Raw genomic sequence first — 24942 nt, forward strand, 5'->3', positions numbered from 1 at the left:
TATGTGGCTGGCACCCTAGCCGCTTGAGCCACAGGCGCTGAGCCTTTCAATCTTTTTAATTACACGACACACCTATAGTTAAACTTCTGTGGCACACTCAAATTATGTTGATTTTTCAAAAGAGTAAAAAAAAAGGAATATTTATTGGGGTTTGAATTTCTTTCAAAAATAATTTAATTAATTATCTTTAAAAATGTTTGCAGCATACCTAGGATCCTCTCATGGCACACCACTGTGCCATGGAAAACTGGAGTAGAGTGAATTATTAATACTAGCTGACACTCTTTGGACCAGATACTGTTTTACAGGCTTAACACTATTAACTCCTTTAATCCTCAAGTCCTACAATCTTCACCAACTCAAGTTTTTTAAACTGTGACCTTAGGAAAGTTAGTAAACCCATCTCTTCTTCAATTTGCACACTTATAAAATGGAAATAACAGTATTGACCTTATAGTTTTACTATGAGAATGAAGTTGAGTAATCCAAAGATAATTCTTAGAACAGTTCCTTGTAGAGAGTAAGCACTCGATGTGCTTTGACTCTTATTAGGTTGTGAAGCCCCCACTACTCCATATTTTACAAGTGTGATGTCTTTCTGATACTTTGAGAGTGCTGAGATGAGAGACATTGACGTAGGCAGGAAGAGCAGTTACTAGACACAGAATTTAACTTGGGCCTCCGTGAAATTTGGGTGGGCAGAGAGGAGTGGGAAGGAAATTCCAGGAGGAGGAAAATATGAAGCTAGGGATGGTGTTAGAGTTCTCTTCTAAGTGTTTGAATTCTGGCTTGACTATTTTATTTAGTAAAATCACGGTATCTGCCTCATAAGGTTATTGCTATTAGGATGTCGTATGAGATAAGGAGCATAAAATGCTGAACACAGTGCCTGGTACCCTGGAAGCACCCAATATGGATAGTTAGCACTACTGTTACCATCGATGATGTGAAAACCAACCCATTCCATCCAAGAATTGAGCAGCTCTGTCTCCCCGGAATGTATCATTAATTCAGGGGCTTTTTGCCAATATAAGACCTCATAACATAAATCTGGTTTAAGTGGAGCCTTAAGCTTTAATGGTTTGGATTTAAGGGGTGGAGGAGTGAGTGGGAATTGGTTTGGGGTATACTATTTAGAATAGCTTTTATACTTACATTTAAGTTGGTTACTGGTAAATTCACTGTGAAACTGAATTACTGAAAAGTAAGTAAATTAGTAAGTAAAAGTAAATTAGTAAGTTTAGTAGAGAGGTGTTTTAGTCTTTCTTCAAACTCCTTCATGCAGACAGAGGATTGCTCCTTTTAAGTCAACTTTCTGCTTTGGGGGCAAGGAACAAGAAGTAACATGACCTACGTTACTTTCCAGCCACTCCTTAAAATGTGTAATATAAACTTCTAGCTCCCAAAATATCTTTCTTGACCTCAGTGCTCTTTTGGATGTTGCTATTTGCTACTTGATCCTTCCATCCAGCCCCACCCCAGATATCTTTAAAAAATCATGAGCTCAGGCCTAACTTTTCCTTTCTCGCCTATTGCAGGAATTGTTATTTTAATCATTTTAAAAAGTTTCTTTAGGACAATGTGGGTGGATTGCCTGAGCTCAGGAGTTCAAGACCAGCCTGAGCATGACCAAAATCCTGACTCTAAAAATAGCCAAACATTGTGGTGGGCACCTGTAGTACCCACTACTTGGGAGGCTGAGGCAAGAGAATGGCTTGAGCCCAAGAGGTTGAGATTGTCATGAGCTATGATGCCATGGTACTCTACCAAGGGCAGCGAAGTGAGACTCTCAAAAAAGAAGTTTCTTTGTGAAGATTACACGCACACGCACACTTGGAATGGAAGGGCATTTTCTCATTGGAGTTTCATGCAATGAAGGCTGGAATTTTGCAGATTTATCTACAATATACACAAGCCCCAGGTGAATCAATGGACTAATATTTTATATCTACATTTGGAAATGTTGTGAAAGTAAGCACTTTCCAGCCTCAGGTGATTTGCCCAGTTTTCTTTATCTGGATTTGTCGCCCAGCACTGCACCAGCCCAGGCTGGGGACCTCTGCATGAAGCCTTCTCGACTGCCCCAGCGCACACCACGCTCTGGACTAGAGCAGTCATATCACGCTCTTCTCTCCACTCTTGGAATCCTTTTGTCACACTGATTCGAAACTTAGCAGATTATGGCTTTTATCACCCGGTGAAACTTATTTCATCTTCCCAATTAGATGATAAAATCCAAGGTAGTTCCTCTGTATCCCTGCTTACTACCTAACACAATGCTTTGAAAAAGAAAAGCCCTCAGAATAATATTTTATGCTTATTCAACAGTGGTCTGCCCAGTTCCAAAATAGCTTGACTAATAATGACTGCATGATTGAATCATTATTTTCTTGACTCTGAAAACAGAAAACATGTCATTCCTGGGAGGTCAGCTTGGGATCTGTAATCTTCAGTTCTTAAATGTGGTATTTCTGATGCTTCACTGGATGATAATATCAGAGAGTGTCGCAATTACGGAGACTCAGTGTGGTACTAATTTCAGATTCTGTGTTCAGCTTCTAGAGAGCACAAGGCCTCAGATAGTTCTAATTATTAATTGGATTTGGCAAGAGGAATTAATTCCTTGTAAAAACACACAAGCTATTAAAAATAACATTCAAAGAAGGTTAAAAATAATGTGCAAAAAAGACTAAATTGCTTAATTCAAATACAAGTTTAGACAAGTAATGCTATTAATATTTAAAAACTCTTTATTGATAACATTGAAGTATTTAAAAAAGAGAGGCCAGATGTGAGATGTTAACTCAATTTCCTTAGCAAGCGGGTTTTTTCTTTTTCTCATCTTTTTTTTAAAATTTTAACATTTTGTACAGCTTTTGGTAATCAAGACTTTATAAATGGTGGAATGATGAAGCTAGGTTTCTTAATAGTGGACCTCCTGAAATATTAAATAAATTTAAAGACACTCCAAATTTTGTATTAAATATATGGGTTCAGCATTCATGGATGCAATGAACCTCAGACCAAAAATATTCCAGGTAAAAAATAAAATAGATTGTTGTGTCTGTGCTGAACATGTACAGCCTTTTTATAGTATAACAACTATTTGTATAGTGTTTACATTGTATTAGGTTTTATAAGTAATTTAGAAATGATTTAAAATGTATAGGAGGATGTGCATAAGTATTTGGAAATACTACACTTTTTGATATCAGGAATGCAAGCATTTGTGAATTTTGGCTCCCGGGACCAATTCCCTGCAGATTCTGAGAGCCAGCTCTGCATATCCCTTTTCTGGATAAAATCTAATCCTTTCTTTGTATTCCCAAAGGGGGCTTTTAATCAAAGGAGATTTAAAAGCTTAGCAATCTTTCTACTCACTACCTAGTTCAAAAGAAGATAAGAGATACTTTCAAATTATCTTTATTCCAAATATGTCCCAAGTTTTAATGCATTTTTTAATTTACTTTTGAAGTAAACAAAACAAACAAATGCCCTCTACCTTTAACAGTCTCAAAGTTAAAAACAAAATCAAAAACCAACACAGGTAGTTTTCAAAAGCTAAACTTACCTAATGATCCTTTGGGCCTACAGAACTTGACAAGGATTTCTAGAGTTGCTCTCGAGAGCTTTGAACATCTGGAGTTCTCATAGGAGTGGGGCTGCTAGGTCATTAAAAAGTGTTAGCTTTTTAGTTTGCCTGATTAAAAGTGTAGTATCATCTCCCTTAGGCCCCACAAAACCCACTAGAAGCACTTAAGTGATTTCCACACAGTGAAATGGTTATCTAGGCAGTTAATTAGGAACTATGCCTTTGCCAGACTCAAAGAACTTTTCAAATCACCCGCATAGTGTGTCTATTGCACACATTATTGAAAGAAGAAAGTTGCTTGAACTTGTGGCAAAAGCTCTTACAGAAAATAAAAATTAAAATAACTATCTTCTAATCAGGGACATTATGTGGAATAAAGTTTTTAAGAAGCCTGGCTCCTTGTTTATTGGGTTGGGTGGAGCTGTGTAAGAGGAAACACCGGCTATCAGTGAAAGTAATTTTAAAGGCTCTTGTTCATGTCTAACGTGCCTGTCATAAAGCAGTAAATGACACTCCAGCTGCAAAGGCTAATGATAACAGAATTCGGACAGGACAGGGAGGAGTTCTGCAAGTGTATTTTTTATCCTTTATGCTAAGGATAGCAGCAGAAAATTATTAAAATACCAAAGAAAATGTTCAAAATAAAAAATTAAAGAATCACATCTTTTGTGCTTCACGTGTCCTAAAACATAAACACTTTCTTTTTTTTTGAGATAGAGCCTCAAGCTGTTCCCCTGAGTAGAGCGCTGTGACATCACAGCTCACAGCAACCTCCAATACCTGGGCTCAAGCGATTCTCCTGTCTCCACCTCCCAAGTAGCTGGGACTACAGGAACCTACCATAACACCCGGGTATTTTTTGGTTGTCGTTGTCATTGTTGTTTGGCAGGCCCAGGCCGGATTCGAACCTGCCAGCTCTGGTGTATGTGGCTGGCGCCTTAGCCACTCGAGCTACAGGTGCTGAGCCAAACATAAACACTTGTATTTTACTCTTCCTTCTTGACACCTGAGCTCCAGCCTATTATATAGAACAACATATAATGTTACTATACTAGATAAGAAGAAAGGAGAAATCATCTACTAAAGAATCATTTACAGCACCTCCTCTGCTCGCACCCACCGTGGCCACCGTTCAGCAGCTTGTAGGAAGATGGCGCCTGGTGGACAGCAAAGGCTTTGATAAATACATGAAGGAACTAGGAGGGGGCGAGCTCTACAAAAAATAGGTGCAAATAGCCAAGGTGCAATTGCCACTTGTGATGGCAAAAACCTCACCATAAAAACTGAGAGCACTTTGAAAGCAGCACACTTTTCTTGTGTCATGGGAAAGAAGTTTGCAGAAACTACAGCTGATGGCAGAAAAACTCAGACTATCTGCAACTATACAGATGGTGCATTGGTTCAACATCAAAAATGGGATGGGAAAGAAAGCACAAAAACAAGAAAATTGACAGATGGGAAACTAATAGTAGAATACATCGCGAGCAATGTCACCTGTACTCGGGTCTATGGAAAAGTAGAATAAAAATTCTGTCATCACTCTGGGCAGGAATTAGTTCTGAGAATGAACAAACTCAGTTCAATGAGCAAGTCTCCATCCTGCTTTTTTTTTTTATAATTGATATATTCAATTATCTTTATCACAAATATGTTACATGCAACTATTTCAAAGTGTTGGTTTAATTAGGTTCCTCCCTTTGGTTAATACATAAATATATTTGTGCTAATTAAAAAAGAATCATTTATTCTCAAATAAAATTTGTTTCATATTTTGTACTTTTTTTCCTCCAGTATTTTCAAATCTTCCTTGTGAGGTGGAATCCTTAAACTATGTGCTTTTTGGTGGATTATCATTTACTTCTTTTCGAATAGCCCTGAAGATGTCTTACCCTCTAAGTAGGATGTTAATTCCCCAGGAGGCCATTTGAGAACATCGGCCTAACAACTCAAGCTGTTCTGTGAAAAACCATAGCTCAAAACAGAGAATTAGGGGAAACCCTGGTTATTGTGAAAATCTCCTCAGTAAGGAGATAAATTAGGTATAATTAAGCTAGATTTCCTAAAGATTTAGTATGATTTCTGTAAAAGAATAATTAAATCTATGGTGGCACCTGTGGCTCAAAGGAGTAGGGTGCTGGCCCCAAATACCAGAGGTGGCAGATTCAAATCAGGCCCTGGCCAAAAACTGCAAAAAAAAAAAAATTAAATCTGGAGTACAATGATCACATATGGAAAAAAGGCTCAAAGTTGAAATTCCACAGCTGAAGTAAAAGTATATATTGTAAGAAGTTATCAGCTTTGTAGTAGAATTAAATCACACATATTATTATATAACTATATATAATAGTTATATATATAATAGTTACTATATTATATATATAGTATATATATATACTATTATATATATAATAGTTAACTATATATAATAATTATATAATAATGAAGGGAATGAAGAAATATACTTTTTTAATTAAATCATAGCTGTGTACATTAATACGATCATGGGGTACAATGTGCTAGTTTTATACACAATCTGAAATGCTTTCATCAAACTGGTCAACATAGCCTTCATGGCATTTTCTTAGTTATCATGTTAAGACATTTTTTTTTTTTTGCAGTTTTTGGCCAGGGCTGGGTTTGAACACACCACCTCCAGCATATAGGGCCGGTGCCCTACTCCTTTGAGCCACAGGCACTGCCCATCGTGTTTAAGAACATTTATATTCTACACCTAGTAAATTGGGTGGAGGGAGAGTAACTGGTAGGACCACACCTACGATGCATCTTACACTTTTTTTGAGACAGACTTTCATTTTGTTGCCTACTGTAGACTACAGTGGCCTCCTAACTCACAGCAATCTCAAACTCTTGGGCTCAAGGGATCCTCTTGCCTCAGCTTCCTGAGTAGCTGGGACTGCAGACACAGGCCACAACTGATGGCTATTTTTAGAGACAGGGGGTGGGGTGGCTGGTTTTGAACTTCCTGAGCTCAAACATTCCACCTCTCTTGGCCTCCCAGACCAGCCTAAGAAATACATTTTTTAAAATAAATTAAGCTTTACTTACTCCCAAGTCTCCATTTTCATTCAGTAGCAAAGAAACAACAAATTTAATTTTTGAATTTAAATATAACCCAGTGTCTTTTGATTTAAACCTTTATTTCTTCTTGATAATTATTCAGACATTGTAGCATTTAATTTCTTCTCCAGCATTACCCCTGGATGCAGGGACAGCACTTGTTACACACAGGAGAGGTATAACAAAACAGTAAACTGGTGCAAAGTACTCTAAGAGCTGAGACGGAAATTCTGGAACTTTTATGGAAACAGTTCCTCATTTGGGCAGTAGTAACATAAAAATGGCTCTTATCTCTATGCTGAGTTCCTTGTTTCATAATGTAGAATATAAGGTGTGGTACCCCCAAAAACACAGGCAATAACCCTGACCTAACAGCTAGGAGAGTTTAGTGGTTTACAAAGAGGAAGTTAGGGAAAAACTAGACAAAACAATACTAAAGTTAAACATACATACACCCTTATGGGATGGGCCCAGGTTGAGGGTTAAAAAAAAAAAGTCTCTGGCTCGGCACCTATAGCTCAGCTGCTGGGGTGCCAGCCACATACACTGGAGCTTGCCGTTCTAACCCAGCCTGGACCTGCCAAATAGCAATGACAACTACAACAACAACACACAGCTGGGCATTGTGGCGGGCTTCTGTAGTCCCAGCTACTTGGGAGGCTGAGGCAAGAGAATTGCTTAAGCCCAAGAGTTGGAGGTAGCTGTGAGCTGTGAAACCACAGCACTCTACCAGGGCAACATAGTGAGACTCTGTCTCAAAAAAAAAAAAAAAAAAGCCAAAACAACGCAGTCTCATCTTTATTTCTAATATAGAAAATAAGATTAGCTGTATCTTTTTATTTAGTTCTTCAATTAAGCAAATATTTAATCAAATCAACAGTGTCTCTCTCTCTCTCTCTGAGATATAAAGGGATCATATAACAGACTCAACTCTAAAAATACCCACAATATTGTTGCGATTTGACAACTAAGAAAACAAGTAAAAGTGGAGAAAGATGTAGTTTCTTACTTTTTTGGTTTTTCTTTTTGACACAATGGCTAAGAGTTGTCTGATCAAGGAAGTAGGCTCCTTTGGGCTTAAATTGGCCTAATGTAAGAAAATGAATATATAATTTATAGAACACTAAACCAGCAAGTCTAGTTTTTCACCAATATTATGCTATAGTTCCTGTTTTATTTGGCAAGGAACTTTCTAGCCTTGTGGTGATGGTAAGATGTTTTTTTATTTTTTTGAGACGGAGCCTCAAGCTGTCCCCCTGGGTAGAGTGCCATGGCATCACGCTCACAGCAACCTCCAACTCCTGGGCTCAAGCGAGTCTCCTGCCTCAGCCTCCCAAGTAGCTGGGACCACAGGCACCCGCCACAACGCCTGGCCATTTTTTGGTTGCAGCCATCATTGTTGTTTGGCGGGCCCGGGCTGGGGATTCGAACCTGCCACCTTAGGTGTATGTGGCTGGCGCCTTAGCCGGTTGAGCCACAGGCGCTGAGCTGGTAAGATGTTTAACAGGGAGAATTACAAGAAGAAGCTTTTTAGCTTCAGAATTTGCAAGTCAAATTTAGAAAATACCCACTTCAGTTCAGCCCAGCAACACAGCATATACACTCAAGTAAAATAAGTTAAAAAAAAGTCTGAACTTAGACATTTTGTTCAATATATAAACATATGTATATTTAATCAATATTCTATTAGAAACATTTAATTGTTAACCATTATATTGAAACATTTAGTTTTCAATTTTTTGTTTTATGCTATTATAGGATCATAATCTTTTATCTGTGATTCTGAAATACAAAACACTCTGAAAACTTTTTTGTAACTTATGTGGTGGTAAAAGCTGACCTGACATGAACTTCTTTGACAATAAAACTTGTGAATCTATTAAGTAATTATAATCTTCACATATTTGACTTCATGTGAGTATTTATGTTGCACTGTAAATTTATTAGTATTTGATTGTGGAATGCTGTCCTAGTACCCCCTAAGGGTGTTATCTAATATAGAGTACATCATACACAGCATCATATATGAATTTTATTTAAATCATATATTATAAATTATATTTGATATATAAAAATGTTAAATCTTTCAAATCTGAGAAATTCCAAATTCTGAAACATGTATGCCCCAGAGGTTGAATATCGGACTATAGAACTGTATATTTTGGAACAAGTGTCCTTAACGTTTTTGTTCTGTCAGGATAAATTTATATCATGGATACATACATATTCAGTCAGATTTTCTGGGTTGGAGTTCTAGTTTTGTTATTAGTAGTAGCTAGACTTAAATTTTCTCATCTGGAGTTATTCTGAGGATAAATGAGGTAACACGTTTAAAGCACTTAGATCAATGTCTGGCAATTAGTAAGCATTTAATATATGTCAGCTATAATTATAGTAACTGAAGAATGTACCCATTTATAGCCAATTTATCTTTCTAACAACAGTGCACTCACTTCCCCATGCTCTTGTTTATGTTTGGTATTATTATTCTTGTCTAATATGACAGGCCAAAAAAAAAAAAATCCCATTGTTTTGCTTGCCATTTCTTTGATTTCTAGTAGGGCTGAAAATATTTTCATACTTTTATTAACCATTAGTATTTATATACTCAACTCTTTGTCACACTTTAAAAAAATCAACCCTATTATGAGATTAAAATATTTACATTTACCTAATTTTTTTCTAGTATCTATAAGCTTATTCATTTCTTTAAGAGTTTAATCCTCTGAGATTTTGTTTCTGACTTTATTTTTTATTTTTTTATAGACAGAGTCTCACTCTGCTGCCCTCAGCAGAGTGCTGTGGAGTCACAGCTCACAGCAACCTCCAGCTTTTGGGCTTAGGTGATTCTCTTGCCTCAGCTTCCCAAGTAGCTGGGACTACAGGCACCCGCCACAACGCCCGACTATTTTTTGTTGCAGGTTGGCAGGGGCCGGGTTTGAACCCGACACACTTGATATATGGGGTCAGCGCCCTACTCATTGAGCCACAGGTGCCACCCTGGTTCTGATTTAAAAACAAAACAAAACAAACCTATGTCTTGGTGCCTGTAGTTCAGTGGTTAGGGCACTGGCCACATACCCTGGGGCTGAGGGTTCAAACCTGGCCTGGGACTGCTAACCAACAAAGATGATAACAACAAAAAATAGCTGGGTGCTATGGCTGGTGCCCGTAGTCCCAGCTACTTGGGAAGCTGAGGCAAGAGAATCACTTGAGCCCAAGAGTTTGAGGTTGCTGTGAGCTGTGATGCCACAGCACTCTACCAAGGGTGACATAATGAGACTATCTCAAAAAAAAAAAATCCTATATAGTCAGCCATTGCCCCAACAACAATTATTCAATAATCTATCTTTTCACTACTTACTAAAAATTCTATTTTTATCACATACTAAATTTGTGGTCTTTTTCTAGATATCACATATTATCCTTTTAATGGACCTATTAATTCTCTTGCCCATACCATATTGTTGGTTTTTCTGGTAGGTCAAATACTCCCTAATTATTTTGCTTTTTCAAAATTTTCTTATATATTCATACACATTTATTCTTCCAGATAAAAATTGGAGTTACCTAAGTTTTCAACTAAACAGCATTGGGATTTTGATTGGAATTAACTTGAGGGAAACTGACCTATTTCAATTTTAAATCATTTATTCAAGGACATAAAATATTGCCCCTTCTTCAAGGTGTATGTGTTATAAACTTTAAAAGTCCTTTCTATCCTAAGCCTGAAGATGCTGGCATGGATCTGGAGAGAAGGGAACAATTTTACACTGTTGGTGGGACTGCAAACTAATACAGCCTCTTTGGAAAGAAGTATGGGGAATTCTCAAAGAACTCAAAAGAGACCTTCCATTTGATCTTGTAATCCCATTACTAGGCATCTACCCAGAAGAAAAAAAAAATCATTATAAGGACATTTGCACTAGATTGTTTATTGCAGCTCAATTTACAATTGCCAAGATGTGGAAACAACTTAAATGCCCATCAACCCAGGAATGGATTAATAAACTGTGGTATACATATACCATGGAATACTATTCAGCAAAAAAAAAAAAAATCTTTAAAAGGACTTTACATCTTTTGTATTAACCTGAATGGACCTGAAACACATTGTTCCTAGTAAAGTATCACAAGAATAGAAAAGAAACTATCTAATATGAAGCCAGTAGAGGATATAATAATATAAGCCCACATAAGAGAAAAACTCAATTCAAGTTGGGGGGAAAGGGAATGAGGGAGGGGAAGAGATGGGAAGAGGGAGGATTGGTGTGTTCTCACTTAATGGGCACAACGTAAGGGTACATGGCACACTTCTTGGGTCCAGGACACACTACAATAGGAACTCTACCTAACAAATGCAAATATTGTAACCTAGTTGTAACCTCCCATTAATCTGAAATTAAAAAATAAAAGTCCTTGCTAGACTGGGCATGGTGGCTCATGCCTGTAATCCTAGCACTTTGAGTGGCTAAGGCAGGTGGATTGCTTGAGCTCAGGAGTTTAAGGCCTGTCTGAGCAAGAATAAGACTCTGTCTCTAAAAAAAGTCCTTGCTAATAGCTACAGCTGATTAACAAGTTCTGAAATATACATGCCCTTTGTTTTTAACAAATAAAAAACTAAATTGATTAATAGGTGAACATCTATTAGTAGTAGGTAGTTGCTATGGATTAAATGTTTGTGTCCCCACCCCTAATGTGATAAAATCTGGAGATGAGAAGGTAATTAGGTTTACTTTGGATCCCCGTGACAGGATTAGTGCCTTTGTAAGAGACACCAGAGAACTTGCTTTATCCTTGTACATACAAATAGATCATGTGAGCACACACACAGTAAGAAGGCGTAGCCCCTGGTACCCTAAAGATCCAGCCTACCAGTGGATTCTGAATTTTCAGGCAGAGGTGTGGTGCTGCTTCTCCTAAAGTGCAAACCTCTCTCTGCCAATCCCTATGGAGCTGGAGTTCCTACTAAATCCGGAATTGAAAATGGCTCCTTTTAACATGTTAAGGTATTTATTAGCTTGGAAAGTTCTCCTTCCATTCTCCCTTTCCTCTTTTCCTCCCGCTTCCCATTAATCTGCTTGTACAGGACACAGTGAAAGGGAAGTTTGGGACTTGATTTGACATCCAGATGAGAATGCAGGCAGGCAACATGAAACCCACAGGCCTTGACTTAATGTCCTATTTTATCCTGACCCAAACCTTTTACTACTAGTTCAGTAGCCACTGGTCATGAAACAAGGTTCCAAATTCAACATAAGACTTAAATTCTTGGTGAAACAGAAAGAAACAAAAACAGTAGTAGTTGTTGAAACAGTAATTTATAAGGCAAGCACAACAAAAATAATGCTACATTTAACTGAAAAACAAACTATACATGTTTTTTGAAAAGACAAATGACATTTTAGTTGTAACTTTTTATTTATTGTGCACAGAGAAGATAACTTCAGAACAAGATATGTAGCAATGATGGTCTATGTCCTAGGAGAAGTTAATTTCTAAAATTTGTGTTCCAAAAACTGTTTAAATCTATATACTTTGTAAATCACACAGAAGAGTGCACAACATTGACAACTTAAAGTTATTTCTGAATTTAAATGTGCATGCATTTAAAAAATTCTTGTTTTACTCAACCGGCTAAGGCGCCAGCCACGTACACCTAAGGTGGCGGGTTCGAATCCCCAGCCCGGACCCGCCAAACAACAATGACGGCTGCAACCAAAAAATAGCCGGGCGTTGTGGCGGGCGCCTGTGGTCCCAGCTACTTGGGAGGCGGAGGCAGGAGACTCGCTTGAACCCAGGAGTTGGAGGTTGCTGTGAGCTGTAATGCCACAGCACTCTGTCCAGGGGGATAGCTTGAGGCTCTGTCTCAAAAAAAAAAAAAAATTCTTGTTTTATAACAGCTTTGTCTTATATTTATCACTTTTAGATATATTATATTCTGCTTCAGAAGTATTTTTAATAAGAAATGGATCATGTTATATGGGGGAGTGAAGGTGGGTGCTTTTAGCACTTTGGAAATACTAAAGTTATTTAAAATATTTTCAATTGAACTATACTAGAACCTCTGTGATACAGTGATGATATAGAATTATCAAATCAGATGATATCCCAGATTTCATTAGTAATAATGTTCTTAGGAGAGATCCTGTGAATGTGCTATCAGCATGGGTCCAGCATATCCTCTGAAATGCTTTGCCCTCAGTCCCCTAATTTAAGGGAAAAAATAAAATCATTTTCTTTTAGACTACACATAAGCAGTATATAGTTACAAAAATATGGGACTAGGTGACAGAGAACTACTGCATTTTAGTTTTGGCTCTGAGATTTTAACCAAGTCATTTGGTTTAAATTTCCTCATCTATGCAAATAGAAATAATAATTCTTAAGTCATAGAATATCTGGTATGATTTAATGCAGCAAAATAGCATCAAGTGGAGAAAGAAAGAGAGGAAGAAATTGAGAGGTCAATATACGTTAGATGCTATAGTTATAAGTGAGGCTCGTAGGAGCTTCTTTAGGTCCCTGACTGTGCCAAATTAAAATTTTAAATAATTCATAAAATGCTTTAAATTTAAATAATCCATTCTTCTTTCAAAAGAAATATATTTAATTTTAATATATTTTAAAAGGCTTACAATTACTAAATCTTAAAAGCAGAGTAAATCAACAGGTGGAAAATAAACATGCTTTCTATAGGTCTTTCTTTCCAAATGTCATCTTTTAGCAGACAAATACAAAGTTCATAATAAAATAATCTGCATGTTTTATATTTAAAAAAACTACTTTTCAAAAGGGACCCTAAAAAAGTTAAATAAGCATACTATTTAAAATTTTACAGTGGAAAAAACTCTCACACATAGTTATAATTTTCTACTGTCTAAAGACTATTTTACAGATGAATATATAATTTCATACAATATTTAAAACATTCTATAGGCAAAATTCCCTCAAACAAAATTATAATTCAAAATGTTATTCATTAAATTTTTTGGAGAGAAAGGATTAAATACATCAAAATACGCTGAAAAGACATTTAGTTTTCTAAAAAAATAAAATATAGTGAAATCAAGAAAATGAAACATTATAGATCAAAAGCTATTAAAATTAGAAAAATATCTAAGCACCACTATTAAAATATAAATATCATAAATTTAATAAACATTTCAATAATGTATTTTTCTAGTAACCACACATGGATACATCTACATATTTAGGAAGAATCCATACCTTCTTGTTATAGATGATAAAAAAAAAGCCCTGATAGGGTTATAGCCCTTTATTTGATCTTACATACAAATAACTTGAAAGTGGTAATATATGTGTTTTTAGTTCATAATTTCTTATTAGGAAGTTTAGCTACTTATGATAAAAAGTAATTTAAAATTACTTTAATACTTTGATTCTTAAAAGTCTAGCTAGAATACATACGGCATATGTATGTCTTTATAAAACTCAATAACCTATTGATAAGTATTTTGTTTCTTAATCTAGGTAAATTAAAATATTCTAGAACATAATCTTAACAAAAACAGCAATCAACAATGCAATGTGTATAAATATCAGATAGAGGTCCTTTTGATATACACATATGTATATCATATGTGTCAAATACAAAGCCTCTGAATTATATTTTCTACTCTCCAAAACCTTAATAGACATTTATAATTTTTATTTATCTAATCATTATTTACTAGGGAGATTTGCTGCTCAGACCAAAGATGTTCATAATTTAAACAAAAGATTACTAGTTTTTCATTTTTTAGGTTTAAGAGGTATATTTCTTTCAATACCTTATATAGTAAAACATATCAGGAAAAACTATTAATCGTCAGATGTTGTACAATAAATAATTACTTAGGTGACAAAGGATTAATAAAATTTTCAATGTCTGCTAAAGAATCATGAAGTCCATCATTCATATCTTGACTTCTAAGAAATTTTTTAAGAGTATCTAAAGCAGTTATTGCCTCATTTTTTGATGGTAATGGGAGTTCAGTGTCTATTGATCCACCATCATCTTCTTCATCAGAAGTATAAAACCCAGTTTCATCTGATTTACTTTCTTTGGTCAAGTCCGTATCATCCTTTGGTGCTGCTTCACATGTCTCCAAATCATCATCCAAGGCAGCATACTCCTCAATAGATAAACCTGCAGGAAATTCCACCCCTGCTCCCAGGGCATCGGCTACCCAATCAATACTAGGATCTTTCTCTGCATTTGTTGTGTCGCTTTCTCCCTTTTGAGATTTGAATCCCGCCTCTTCATAGCTTTTAACAATAGTCTCTGAGGTTACAGCCCTCCAACAAAGATGTAATGTATCAATTGCATCTAGTAGTGAAAATGTAAATTCTTTGCTGCCTTCAACAGAGCTTAAAAATTTCTTAACTAGACAATGTCGATATTTGATTTTAAGGTCTTTAATAACGCCCTGTTTCATAGCTACACATTTAGAAGGTAAACATGATGGAAAGAATGCTAATTCAATGGACTTAAGGTTCTTTACCTCTGGATGAGCAGGAAAAGAATCAACAAAAATCACCACTCTTCGCTGCTGGGCTTGAAATTTCTCATCAAGCTTCCTCATCCATTGTTCAAATATATCTGATGTCATCCATGCCATTTTGTTAGTTTCATAACACACAGGCAATGATTTTATACCTTTGAAACAATGTGGATTTCTGTTTTTTCCAATGATAAGCAAAGGAAGCTTCTCTGAGCCATCCATGTTTGTGCCAACCACCAGAGTTATTCTGTCTTTGCATAACTTTCCAATTGAGCATGTTTCTCCTTTAAATGCAAATGTATTTGTAGGTAGCATTCGATAAAGCAGCCCAGTCTCTTTTATATTAAAAACATTTGTAGGATGATAATCATTTAAATAATAAGGAAGTACATTTTGGTACCAGACAGTTGAAGGGTCTACTGATACACCTGTAGCTTCTACAGGTTGAGCTCTGAATACTAAACCATACCTGGATTTAAAACGATCCAGCCAACCATTACTGCACTTAAAATCATTATGACCCAGTTTCTGGGCAAAATCATTAGCTTTTAGACGCAACATGGGGCCATTAACTGGTACATTTAGACACTGAGCAATTCGATACCACCTCATTAATGCCTCTTCCAGATCTGTGTAAAAAGCAGTTCTTAGTCTTTTTCTCTTTGGATCAAATCTTAGAGATTCAAAGGCTTCCAGAACTTTGTTTTTATTCTTCATAATAGAAGATAAGGAATTTTTTTTAATACCATATTCGGCTGCAATCTCTGCTTTTTTCTTGCCACTTTCCACTGCATTTATAATGTCAATCTTTTCCTCAATGGAGAGGCTTTTCTTTTTTTTCACTGTTACAGGAAGAGCTGGGGCATCCCCTGAAGCTTCTGCCATTTCAAACAGTGCTTATGTAGAGACTTTTCCTCTTATTTCCGTTTATTTTTTAATTTGTTTTACAGTATGATACAGATTGCTACCTTCTATTCCACCTCATGTATTAAAAGTTAGTAAGTGTCTACTAGTCTTATTTTTCAGGAAATTTGCAAAAGATTTGAAGAAAAATGTTATACCCAACTAGAAGATAAACTTCCTTCCTAGACCTTGTGTAGCTCAGTTTATACTTTATTCAGAGCTCTAGAAGTCAAGCTAAAATAGAAATCTCATTATGTCAAACCTGTTCAGCGCTGCTGACATATTTTTGGAACTTCAATCCTTTAAGATGATCCATTTTATCCATGCACACATTCAACCTTGTATTAATTCTCCAAGAAGGCCTCTGAGATACGAAGTCAAAAATGTTCAGAAATTTTCACACAAAACGTTATCTATTAATTTCCAAGTCTCTTCATGGTAAAGAAGAAAATCATAGGTAGACTCCTTCTAGAACTCATCAGCAAATATTCTTCTGCGTCTTGAAAAGTTAAAAACAAAAACCAACAACAAAAAAGAGAAAGCAGCAGTTTTAGTAATATGTCAAGTGAACATCAAAAAGAATATTTATACAATTTTTTTGGCCTTAATAATGTAGAGAACAGGAATATGTTACTGAAAATATAATAATCAAAACTTCTAGGAGAAATGCTTACCTCCAGAAGGACCTCTCTGTAAAATGCTCTCTAGCTCTGCTCAATGCATTTGAATTCTCACTTGCCTTTGAATACTTTATAATAGATAGTTCTGAAATAAATCAGACAAATTTAGTCTGTTTTGAAAGTGTGGGGTTACCAAAATTAAAGAACTAAAAATGATGCTGGATAGATCCTTGGTGGCTATTTTTTACATGAGGATACAGACTGCACCTTCTTAACTTCTCTAAAAGAAAAACAGACAGTAGTCACAAGGTTCAACTTTTAATAGCATATGGGAAGACAATGTCTCCTTTACAGGAAACTGCTTCACTAACAAATCAAATCAAGTGATCGATAATTCCATTTCAAAAAATCTAAATCTCATTCTACCTAAAAGTTTAAAAACCCAGTATCCATTTGACACATTAGCCAAATTTACAGAGGCCAAAAATACTTGACAAAATTAATAGCGATAAACAAATTATTAACAGATCATAATGCAGAAAAAGTAAGAGTAAAAAGGAGAGTGATCATGAGTCTTAGCTTCTGAGGACCTCTATTTTTTATCTATTAAAAAAAAAGTGCTAGAATATCAAAATTGAGAAGTGGCTCTGCTATTTAGTCCTTATGTGTGATCCTAGGTCATTTACTTACCTATGTGAAGCCTCAGCTTCCTTTCTGTAAAATGGGAATAACTACAGCAGCTACCTCATAGGGTTCCATATTCAAGACATTCAATGAACCAGTAAAATGCACTTAGCACAGTATTTAGTGCCTTCAGAAAGTGCTCAACAAGTGTATGGTAATGGTCTCATCAACATGTTATTGTCTTTCCTATATCCTTTGGCTGTCTCAATCTACAATTCAGAAAATTTTATAAAATCCTACTTGCAAACAGAAGCAAGAACTCCACCTTACATATATCCTGAAAGTAAGTCCTGAGACTTTCAGAGTAGCTTTTTTAAGTCATGAGAACAGTCTCGTGGGCCTATATGGGTTAACTTCTGCTTTCCCAGTCACTATTTCCCTTACCAGAACTAATCAGCTTTGAGTCTTCTGCAGTCAAGATAACAATAGCCTAATTGGATGAGTGGTTGTTACTACTGTGTGACACTGCAGGTACTCTATTCCTCTTTACATGCTTCCAGGTTTCCCAGATGACAAATGCATTTTTTTTTTTTGAGACAGAGCCTCAAGCTGTCCCCCTGGGTAGAGTGCTATGGCATCACAGCTCACAGCAACCTCCAACTCCTGGGCTCAAGCGAATCTCCTGCCTCAGCCTCCCAAGTAGCTGGGACCACAGGCACCCACCACAATGCCTGGCTATTTTTTGGTTGCAGCCATCATTGTTATTTGGCGAGCCCAGGCTGGATTCGAACCCACCACCTTAGTTGTATGTGGCTGGCACCTTAGCCACTGAGCCACAGGTGCCAAGCCAAGAACCAATTTTTCAACAAAAGACAAAACCAAGCAAAACTACTCTCTAAAAGAAAAAAGGCAATCTTCCAACTTCTTTCTTAACTCCCTCTTTCCTTCCCTTTCTTCTGTCCTTCCTCCTTCTCTCCCTTCTGCCTTATTTCATTTGTCAGAAATAACATCCATTATCTCAAATAACAAGGATTATAGAAAGATTAGCTTGAATTTTCCCTTATCTCATCCTACTTAAAGCAATATAATATAATCAGAGATTTTTCATCATCTTCTTTTGTTTTTATAGAGATAGAGTCTTGCTCTGTTGTTTAGGCTCATGATGGCAATGGTGCCATCATAGCTCAATGTAACCATGAACCCTTGGGCTCAAGCAATCTTTCCCCTTCAGCCTCCTGAGTAGCTGGGACTAATGGCATGTACCACCATGCTAGCCTAGTTTTACATTTTTTTGTAGGCACAGGGTCTCACTGCCTCAGCCTCCTAAGGGGCTAGAATTATAGATATAAGCCACTGCACCTGGCCCTCAGTGAAAATAATGACAGCTTTATTTATTTTTTTTTCTTGAATTAATAGTATGTACTACTTTCAAAAACATCAATCAAAGCTACAACTTTCTTTAGTAAGATACAATATATCTTTATTTAGAAAATAATCACATTCTAATGCCAAACCGGACAAACTAGACTTTTTCCTTACAAAAGAATAAGGTACTAATACTGCCTCATCTCCCAGAGTATAACATCTGGGATATTTTTTTGTAGGGAGTAATGGCAGTAGCCAGTATTTCTCAGAAGCAGTCATCCTTTCAACTTAGGCTCATTACTTATTCTCCCTCTTAAAACTATTACAGCACAGAAATGTGAACTACACATTAGGGAATATTTTCTTTATGTCAACAGTAAAGCTAACCAAAAAATAAGAATAGGCAATTTACCAAAAAAGAATTACCAATAAACTCCAAATAAAGAAAATAATGGTCATTCCCACTACTAATAAGAGAAATATAAATCAAAAGAGACACCTTTCTGTCTTTTGTTTTTGCCTATCAGAACAGGAATATCTAGGGTTTGTCAAAGTGCAGTAACATAGGTTGTTAGGAAGCATATAAAGTGGTACAAAGCTTATGGAAAGCAAATTAGGAATATGATACAAAAGCCTTAAAAATGCACATAACTTTTTATCCAACAAGTCCATATCAAGGATTTTATCCCATAAGAATAATTATAGATATAAAAATTTCTTACAAATGTGATTAATATTCTATTGCTATGTAACAAATTGCCATGTATTCAGTGGCTTAAAACAAACACCCATTTATTATCTCACAGTTCCGTAGATCAGAAGTCCAAGCAGGCTCAACTGGGTCCTCTGTTTAGGCTCTCACAAGACAGAAATCAAGATGTCAGTCTGAGGATGAGGTCTTATCTGAAGGCTCTGGAGAAGAATTTGCTTCCAAACTCAATCAGGCTGCTTGCAGAATCCAGTGCCTTGCTACTACAGGACCGAAGTGCCTAGTTTTTTTGTGTTAAGCCCTCTTCATTTCAGCAATGGAGAACACTGTTCCTGTAGGATCTCTTTCATACTTTGACTCTCTTTGACTTCTTCATGAGAGGAAAAAACTCTCTGCTCTTGAAGGACTCATTCAATTATGTAATGTCCAGCCAGATTATATCCTTTTTAATTAACTCAAAGTCAACTGATTAGTACCTTTAATTACATCTGCAAAATCCCCTTGCAAGTAACATAACATAATTATGGAAGTAATATTCCATCATGTTCACAGGGGAGGGAATTATACAAGGTGAGGGTTGCTGGAGGTCATCTCAGAATTCTGCCTACTAAACAAGAAATATTCCTCACATTGTTGTTATATAATTATAGACAAGACTGGAAACAACCTAAATGTGCAACAAAAGGGTTAGTTAAATAAATTAAGAAATATTTATATGCTGAAATATTATCAAGCCTCTGAAAGAGAAATTTACTGATGAGAAAAATTCCATAATATATTAAGCGGAAAAAGCAAAATACAAAAACTATATTTCAACAAATACAACATATACTAAAAATTACATGAGAAGAAAAGGCTCATGCTATTCCTACAGAGATCATTACCAGCAAACAGCAAGTTCTTAATAATAACTAGTCAACATTTTTACAACTCTAACGTTCTACTTTTGTACCAGAGTCTTAAAAAAAAAAAAATCAATATTAGGAAACATAAAGCGGCATTCTTCCCATTCAGGATTTCTAGAGGTAATAAGTTACTCTCCTATCAATAGTTCACAGTCCTCTATAGAGAATCAACTACTTTCTAAACTTAAGAAAATGCTCACTCATCATCTTCCACAAATAGATTGCAACTGTGTCCACTTAATTCTGCCTGTACCATTACCCTAAGTAGCGGCAGTTTCGGGTGTTCTGGAACTTGCCTGGTATTCGGCAGACATTATTTCTATAACCCAAGCAGAGCTAGTCAGTTTCCTGGTGCTATGAGAGAATCGAATAAGTCCAAGTCAGTTTTCCAAAAAGGATCTCATTTATCATAGGAAACAGATATCCAGAGACAGCTGCAATGAGCAGACTACAACGGGGGCTTGAATTAAGGGCCACGAGAACAAAGAGGAGAGAATCCTCACAGGGAGGATAAAGAATGGGTTCATGATAAAACAGGTAAGGAGAGATAGGAAAACATTTCCACTAATAAAAATAGAAAATGTAGCACGAAGAAGGAAAATTACAGGGCAAGTGGAAGCACAATGAAGCTTCATATTGATACCTATACCTATTATCTGTTAGTTGGCTGAATTAGCTCTTTTCTTCCAGATATAAAAAGAGAGTATTCATTTAGTTGACTATATGCTGTATACCCTGGAAAACAAGATTGGTGTTAGACCTTGGTAAATTTGAACGTCAGGATAAGGAATTATGTCACAAATGCCATTTAAGTTCTTTTTGAGTGGAAGAGTGACAAGATCACATGAGAAGTTTTCCCCAGTTATCACAGTAAATGTAAGAGAGAACTTTCCTGCTTTTGGAAAGAACTGATACTCAAAGCCTTAATATCATTAAGTTCATCAAGTGTGCAAGTAGAGTCTGTACATAACTAAATGAAATTGAACATGTATTTACCATAATTGTTTTTAAAAGTTAAGAAATCCTCACACTGTACATCTTCACTCTGTATATTACCCATTTGGGGGTTTCTTAAAATGTTCCATTATTCAGCCGCCTCTAATGAAGGATTTGCTTCCCTTGCTGTGTGATCAGCAACCTAAATATCTTTCCATGAAAAGATACTGATATGGAGCAATGAAATTTTTTGAGATATCACCAGAATTCTCACACAAAAGATCTGAAGGTAATACCTTCTTGTTTCTCTTGAAAAAATATAGATAAGCAATATATAGTATTCAACATCTAATTCAGAGATATATGATTACATGCATAATTTATTCATTCAGAAAAGAATAAAAATAGCATCTTTTAACTTGTTGGCCACCTTTCCTTCTTGGTCACTAAAAGAAAGGCAGGATACTACATACAGTTCTCCACAAATTCAGTAAATAAACAGTACCTTGATTTTTCAAAATCTTAATAAACAGCCAATAGCAGTGCAAAGTGAGATGACTAAATTATCTCCATGTTGTAAATATATATGGCAGGCGGCTTTTTTCTTATCTCTCCAAACATAAATGCCAATTCAGAGAAAAGTAGTAATTTATTCTTCCTAAACAAAATGAGCAGGCCGGATTCCCCAAGCTCTAGGCCAAAAGAAGGAAAGAAGGGAAGGGAGGAGGTTGAAAGGAAGGAGAGAAGGTACGAGAAAGAAAAGAAGAATAGAAGGAAGGCAAAGAAAACAAAATAAAGAAAAAGTCTCCATCTAAGCAGGGCTAAAGTAAAGTCTTTGTTAGTACTAAAAATTTCCCCCAAATCCAAAGAACACTGGCTGCTGCTTCCTTTATCTGAAAGGATGTATAGAATTCCACTATTTTCCATCATCAGTTAAGTGTTTTTTTAGAACCAGACTGCATTCTAATTTCCTTTGGGGCAGTAGAAATCATGGGAAAATTAATCCCCTGTATAGCCCCACACAGAGTAATACTATGGATGAAGATTAATCATGCACAGTACCAGTCTCACTGAAGAGTATCTAACATGATTAATAGCATCTTTCTTTTCTTTTCTTTTCTTTTTGGTAGAGTGCTGTGCTGTCACAGCTCACAGCAACCTCAAACTCTTGGGCTTAAGTGATTCTCTTGCCTCAGCCTCCCAAGTAGCTGGGACTACAGGCGCCGGCCACAATGCCTGGCTATTTTTTGGTTGTAGTTGTCATTGTTATTTGGCGGGCCCAGGCTGGGTTCAAACCCACCAGCTCTGCTGTATGTGGCTGGCGCCCTAGCCACTGAGCTACAGGTGACAAGCTGATTAATAGCATCTTTACCAAGGAAGTCATTGTTAGTTCTAAGCAGTTTCTAGTCCATCAGCATGGAAATCAAAACAGCAGCAGCTGCCAAGGAAATTCTCCAGCTAATGGCAAACTAAAGCAAGTGCTCATCTTTCTGGTATAAGAAATACTGCACCTCTGAGTCTAATAATGAAGCTAAGCACCCCCCAAACTCAAGAGACAGCTAGCAGGAACCCTAAAGCAAGGGCCAGCTCAGTTAAGTACTTATTGTCCACATAGTTCCAGCACTGCTGAGCAATACCATGCAGTTCTTCCAAGTCACCCTTCTGAAACCTTGAGAATAAGGTTTGTACTTGGGGGCAGCGCCTGTGGCTCAAAGGAGTAGGGCGCTGACCCCATCTGTGGGAGGTGCAGCCCTTGCCACAAACTGCAAATTAAAAAAAAAAAAAGGTTTGTACTTGGCTACAAGTTTTGTTAACTACTTTGTTTCTATACAATAAGAGCAGTAATTATGTTAGATTGGGATTCTTTTCTTATAATCGAGAAGACTAATTGTTACCAAACCAATAGCTTTGAACAGAAAAATCCACTGTAAGCACAGTACTAAAGTTACAGTTCGAGTGCAATGCCATGTATAGTTATTCTTTTCTTTTTAAACACAGACCCATTTGAGATAAGAAAGGGCTTGTTACACATGCGTACACACATTTATGTTTTGGGATTTCAGCACTGTTTTTTAAATGGTGGCCCTGCAGATCTCAAACTATTGTTATTTACATTTGAAACACTTACGGTTATTACAGATATTTACTATTCACGGATTTGGGGGAGATACCTGTCAGGGATATTTCATTATATTGAAACTCCCTAGAAATTTGTAAGATTCTCTGCCTTTGGGCACTTAGTCATTAAAAACATCAGTTAATGTGACAAAGGCAGTTGAGAAGCACGGTCTGAAAAAGAGTAAGTCCCACCACGATCATAGTTACCCTTCACGTTTCTACGAGTGAAACAGGAGTACGAATGAGCATGCAAGGCTGTCAAAGGAAAAGCAGTAGAGCAGTGGAAAGGAAGATGTATGTGAATGGACCATCTGTTTGTATTCTATGTAAATTAGCTTCGGATGTCTAGCACCACTAGAGCCACACTTTCTCTCCATTCAGTGTTGGGTGTTAGGTGGACCAAGCTAACTCCATCTCAGGTTTGAAAAAACCATTCTGTGAGACTCCGTTACAGGCAGACATAACTTAGATAAGGGAGACATGCCACGGAGCTCCAGTTACAAACTGTAAGAAATACGTTTACACCACAAGCCTCTGACACCCTGATAAGAGGAGCCAGTCCAGAGAGCCCCCGATAATGAGCTGCATGTTCTTGGCGACCCGATAAGAGTTGTCTGTAAAGCCAGCTGCTGCTCTTCAGCCTGCCTTAAAAAGAACTGCCTCCCTCCTTAACATTTTGATCTCAGCCCGCCTGCACCCAGGCCTGAAATAAGCTTTTCTGCATGTTAGTTACATGTGGTCTCTCGTAAGTTCATCCGGTGCCTGGTTTTACCTAACACTAGGGCCAGGGAAAGTTCACAAATGCAGGCTGGGGCCTCAATTTAGGAAACTACGAAGGACGCTGAGAGAAGGAATTGTTGAGCGGTTTCTGTAGACAGACAGTGATGTATTTAAGAAGCAAGGCGACGGGCAAAGAAAGCAGAGGTCAGACGTCTGGAAAAAGAAAGAGAACCAGGAAAGAAAAGTATTGAGATCCACCGTCAGCGAGCGAGCAGAGCAGAAAGTGATCACAGACAAAGCATGGAAAAAAGGGCCCAGGGACGCCAGGCATGGAGGTCTCGTCCACCGGGAAGAGGGGGTGAGGCGCTCGCGACCCGTCCACTCCCTTATCCCTGCATTCCTCCACCACCCCCACCCCACTCCTCTAGGCTGGAATAACCTTCTTCGTGCTCTCCGGTGGTTGAGAAAGCTTTGGCTCTTCTGTGGTAGCCGGGCGGCGAGCGACGTCCACCTTCACCTTCCCGGCTCGGGCTCACAGGCTGTTGGCGGGACGTCTAACGCCTAGGGTTGGGATGTGTAAATGAAACAGAAGGGACACGGAGGGCTCCCCAACACCTTCGACTTCTCGAGACCAGAACCGCGAGCCCTTTGCAAGCTCCCAGCTCTGCTCGGTGCCGTGGGACCCGCGCGCACACCCTCTGCTTTTCCGCGGCTGTCCGAAAATTACCCCGGCAACGACACCGCCGGAGCCCCGGATGTGGTTGCTAGGGCAGCGGCGGGAGGGGCGGGGCCAGCCTCCTGGAGGGGCGGGGGGAGCTGGGTGGGAGGTGCGTTGGCACCATCGAGACGTGGCCGGGCCCGGCCA

At 37.4% G+C, this 24942-nt stretch overlaps 1 protein-coding gene and 1 pseudogene across 1 annotated transcript; one reads left to right on the forward strand and one right to left on the reverse strand.

Annotated features, from left to right (window-relative positions):
- The window catches only part of LOC100951871, a 5719-nt pseudogene extending 602 nt beyond the window's left edge, over window positions 1–5117 (forward strand).
- Window positions 5118–14419: 9302 nt separating this feature from the next.
- TIGD4 (tigger transposable element derived 4) lies at window positions 14420–24769 on the reverse strand. Its single transcript, XM_003790221.2, has 2 exons — window positions 24517–24769; window positions 14420–16573 (listed from the first exon to the last, which is right to left on the reverse strand). The coding sequence occupies exon 2, from the start codon at window positions 16060–16062 to the stop codon at window positions 14524–14526; it is 1539 nt and encodes a 512-aa protein (XP_003790269.1). The 5' UTR covers window positions 16063–16573; window positions 24517–24769; the 3' UTR covers window positions 14420–14523.
- Between the last annotated feature and the right edge of the window lie 173 nt (window positions 24770–24942).

Source organism: Otolemur garnettii, unplaced genomic scaffold (assembly GCF_000181295.1).
Source record: "Otolemur garnettii isolate 467f Iridium unplaced genomic scaffold, OtoGar3 scaffold00041, whole genome shotgun sequence".
NCBI lineage: Eukaryota > Metazoa > Chordata > Mammalia > Primates > Galagidae > Otolemur > Otolemur garnettii.

What these genes read in the sequence shown, in the direction of transcription:
- TIGD4 (XM_003790221.2), bottom strand. Translation starts at nt 16,062, where the DNA reads ATGGCAGAAGCTTCAGGGGATGCCCCAGCTCTTCCTGTAACAGTGAAA.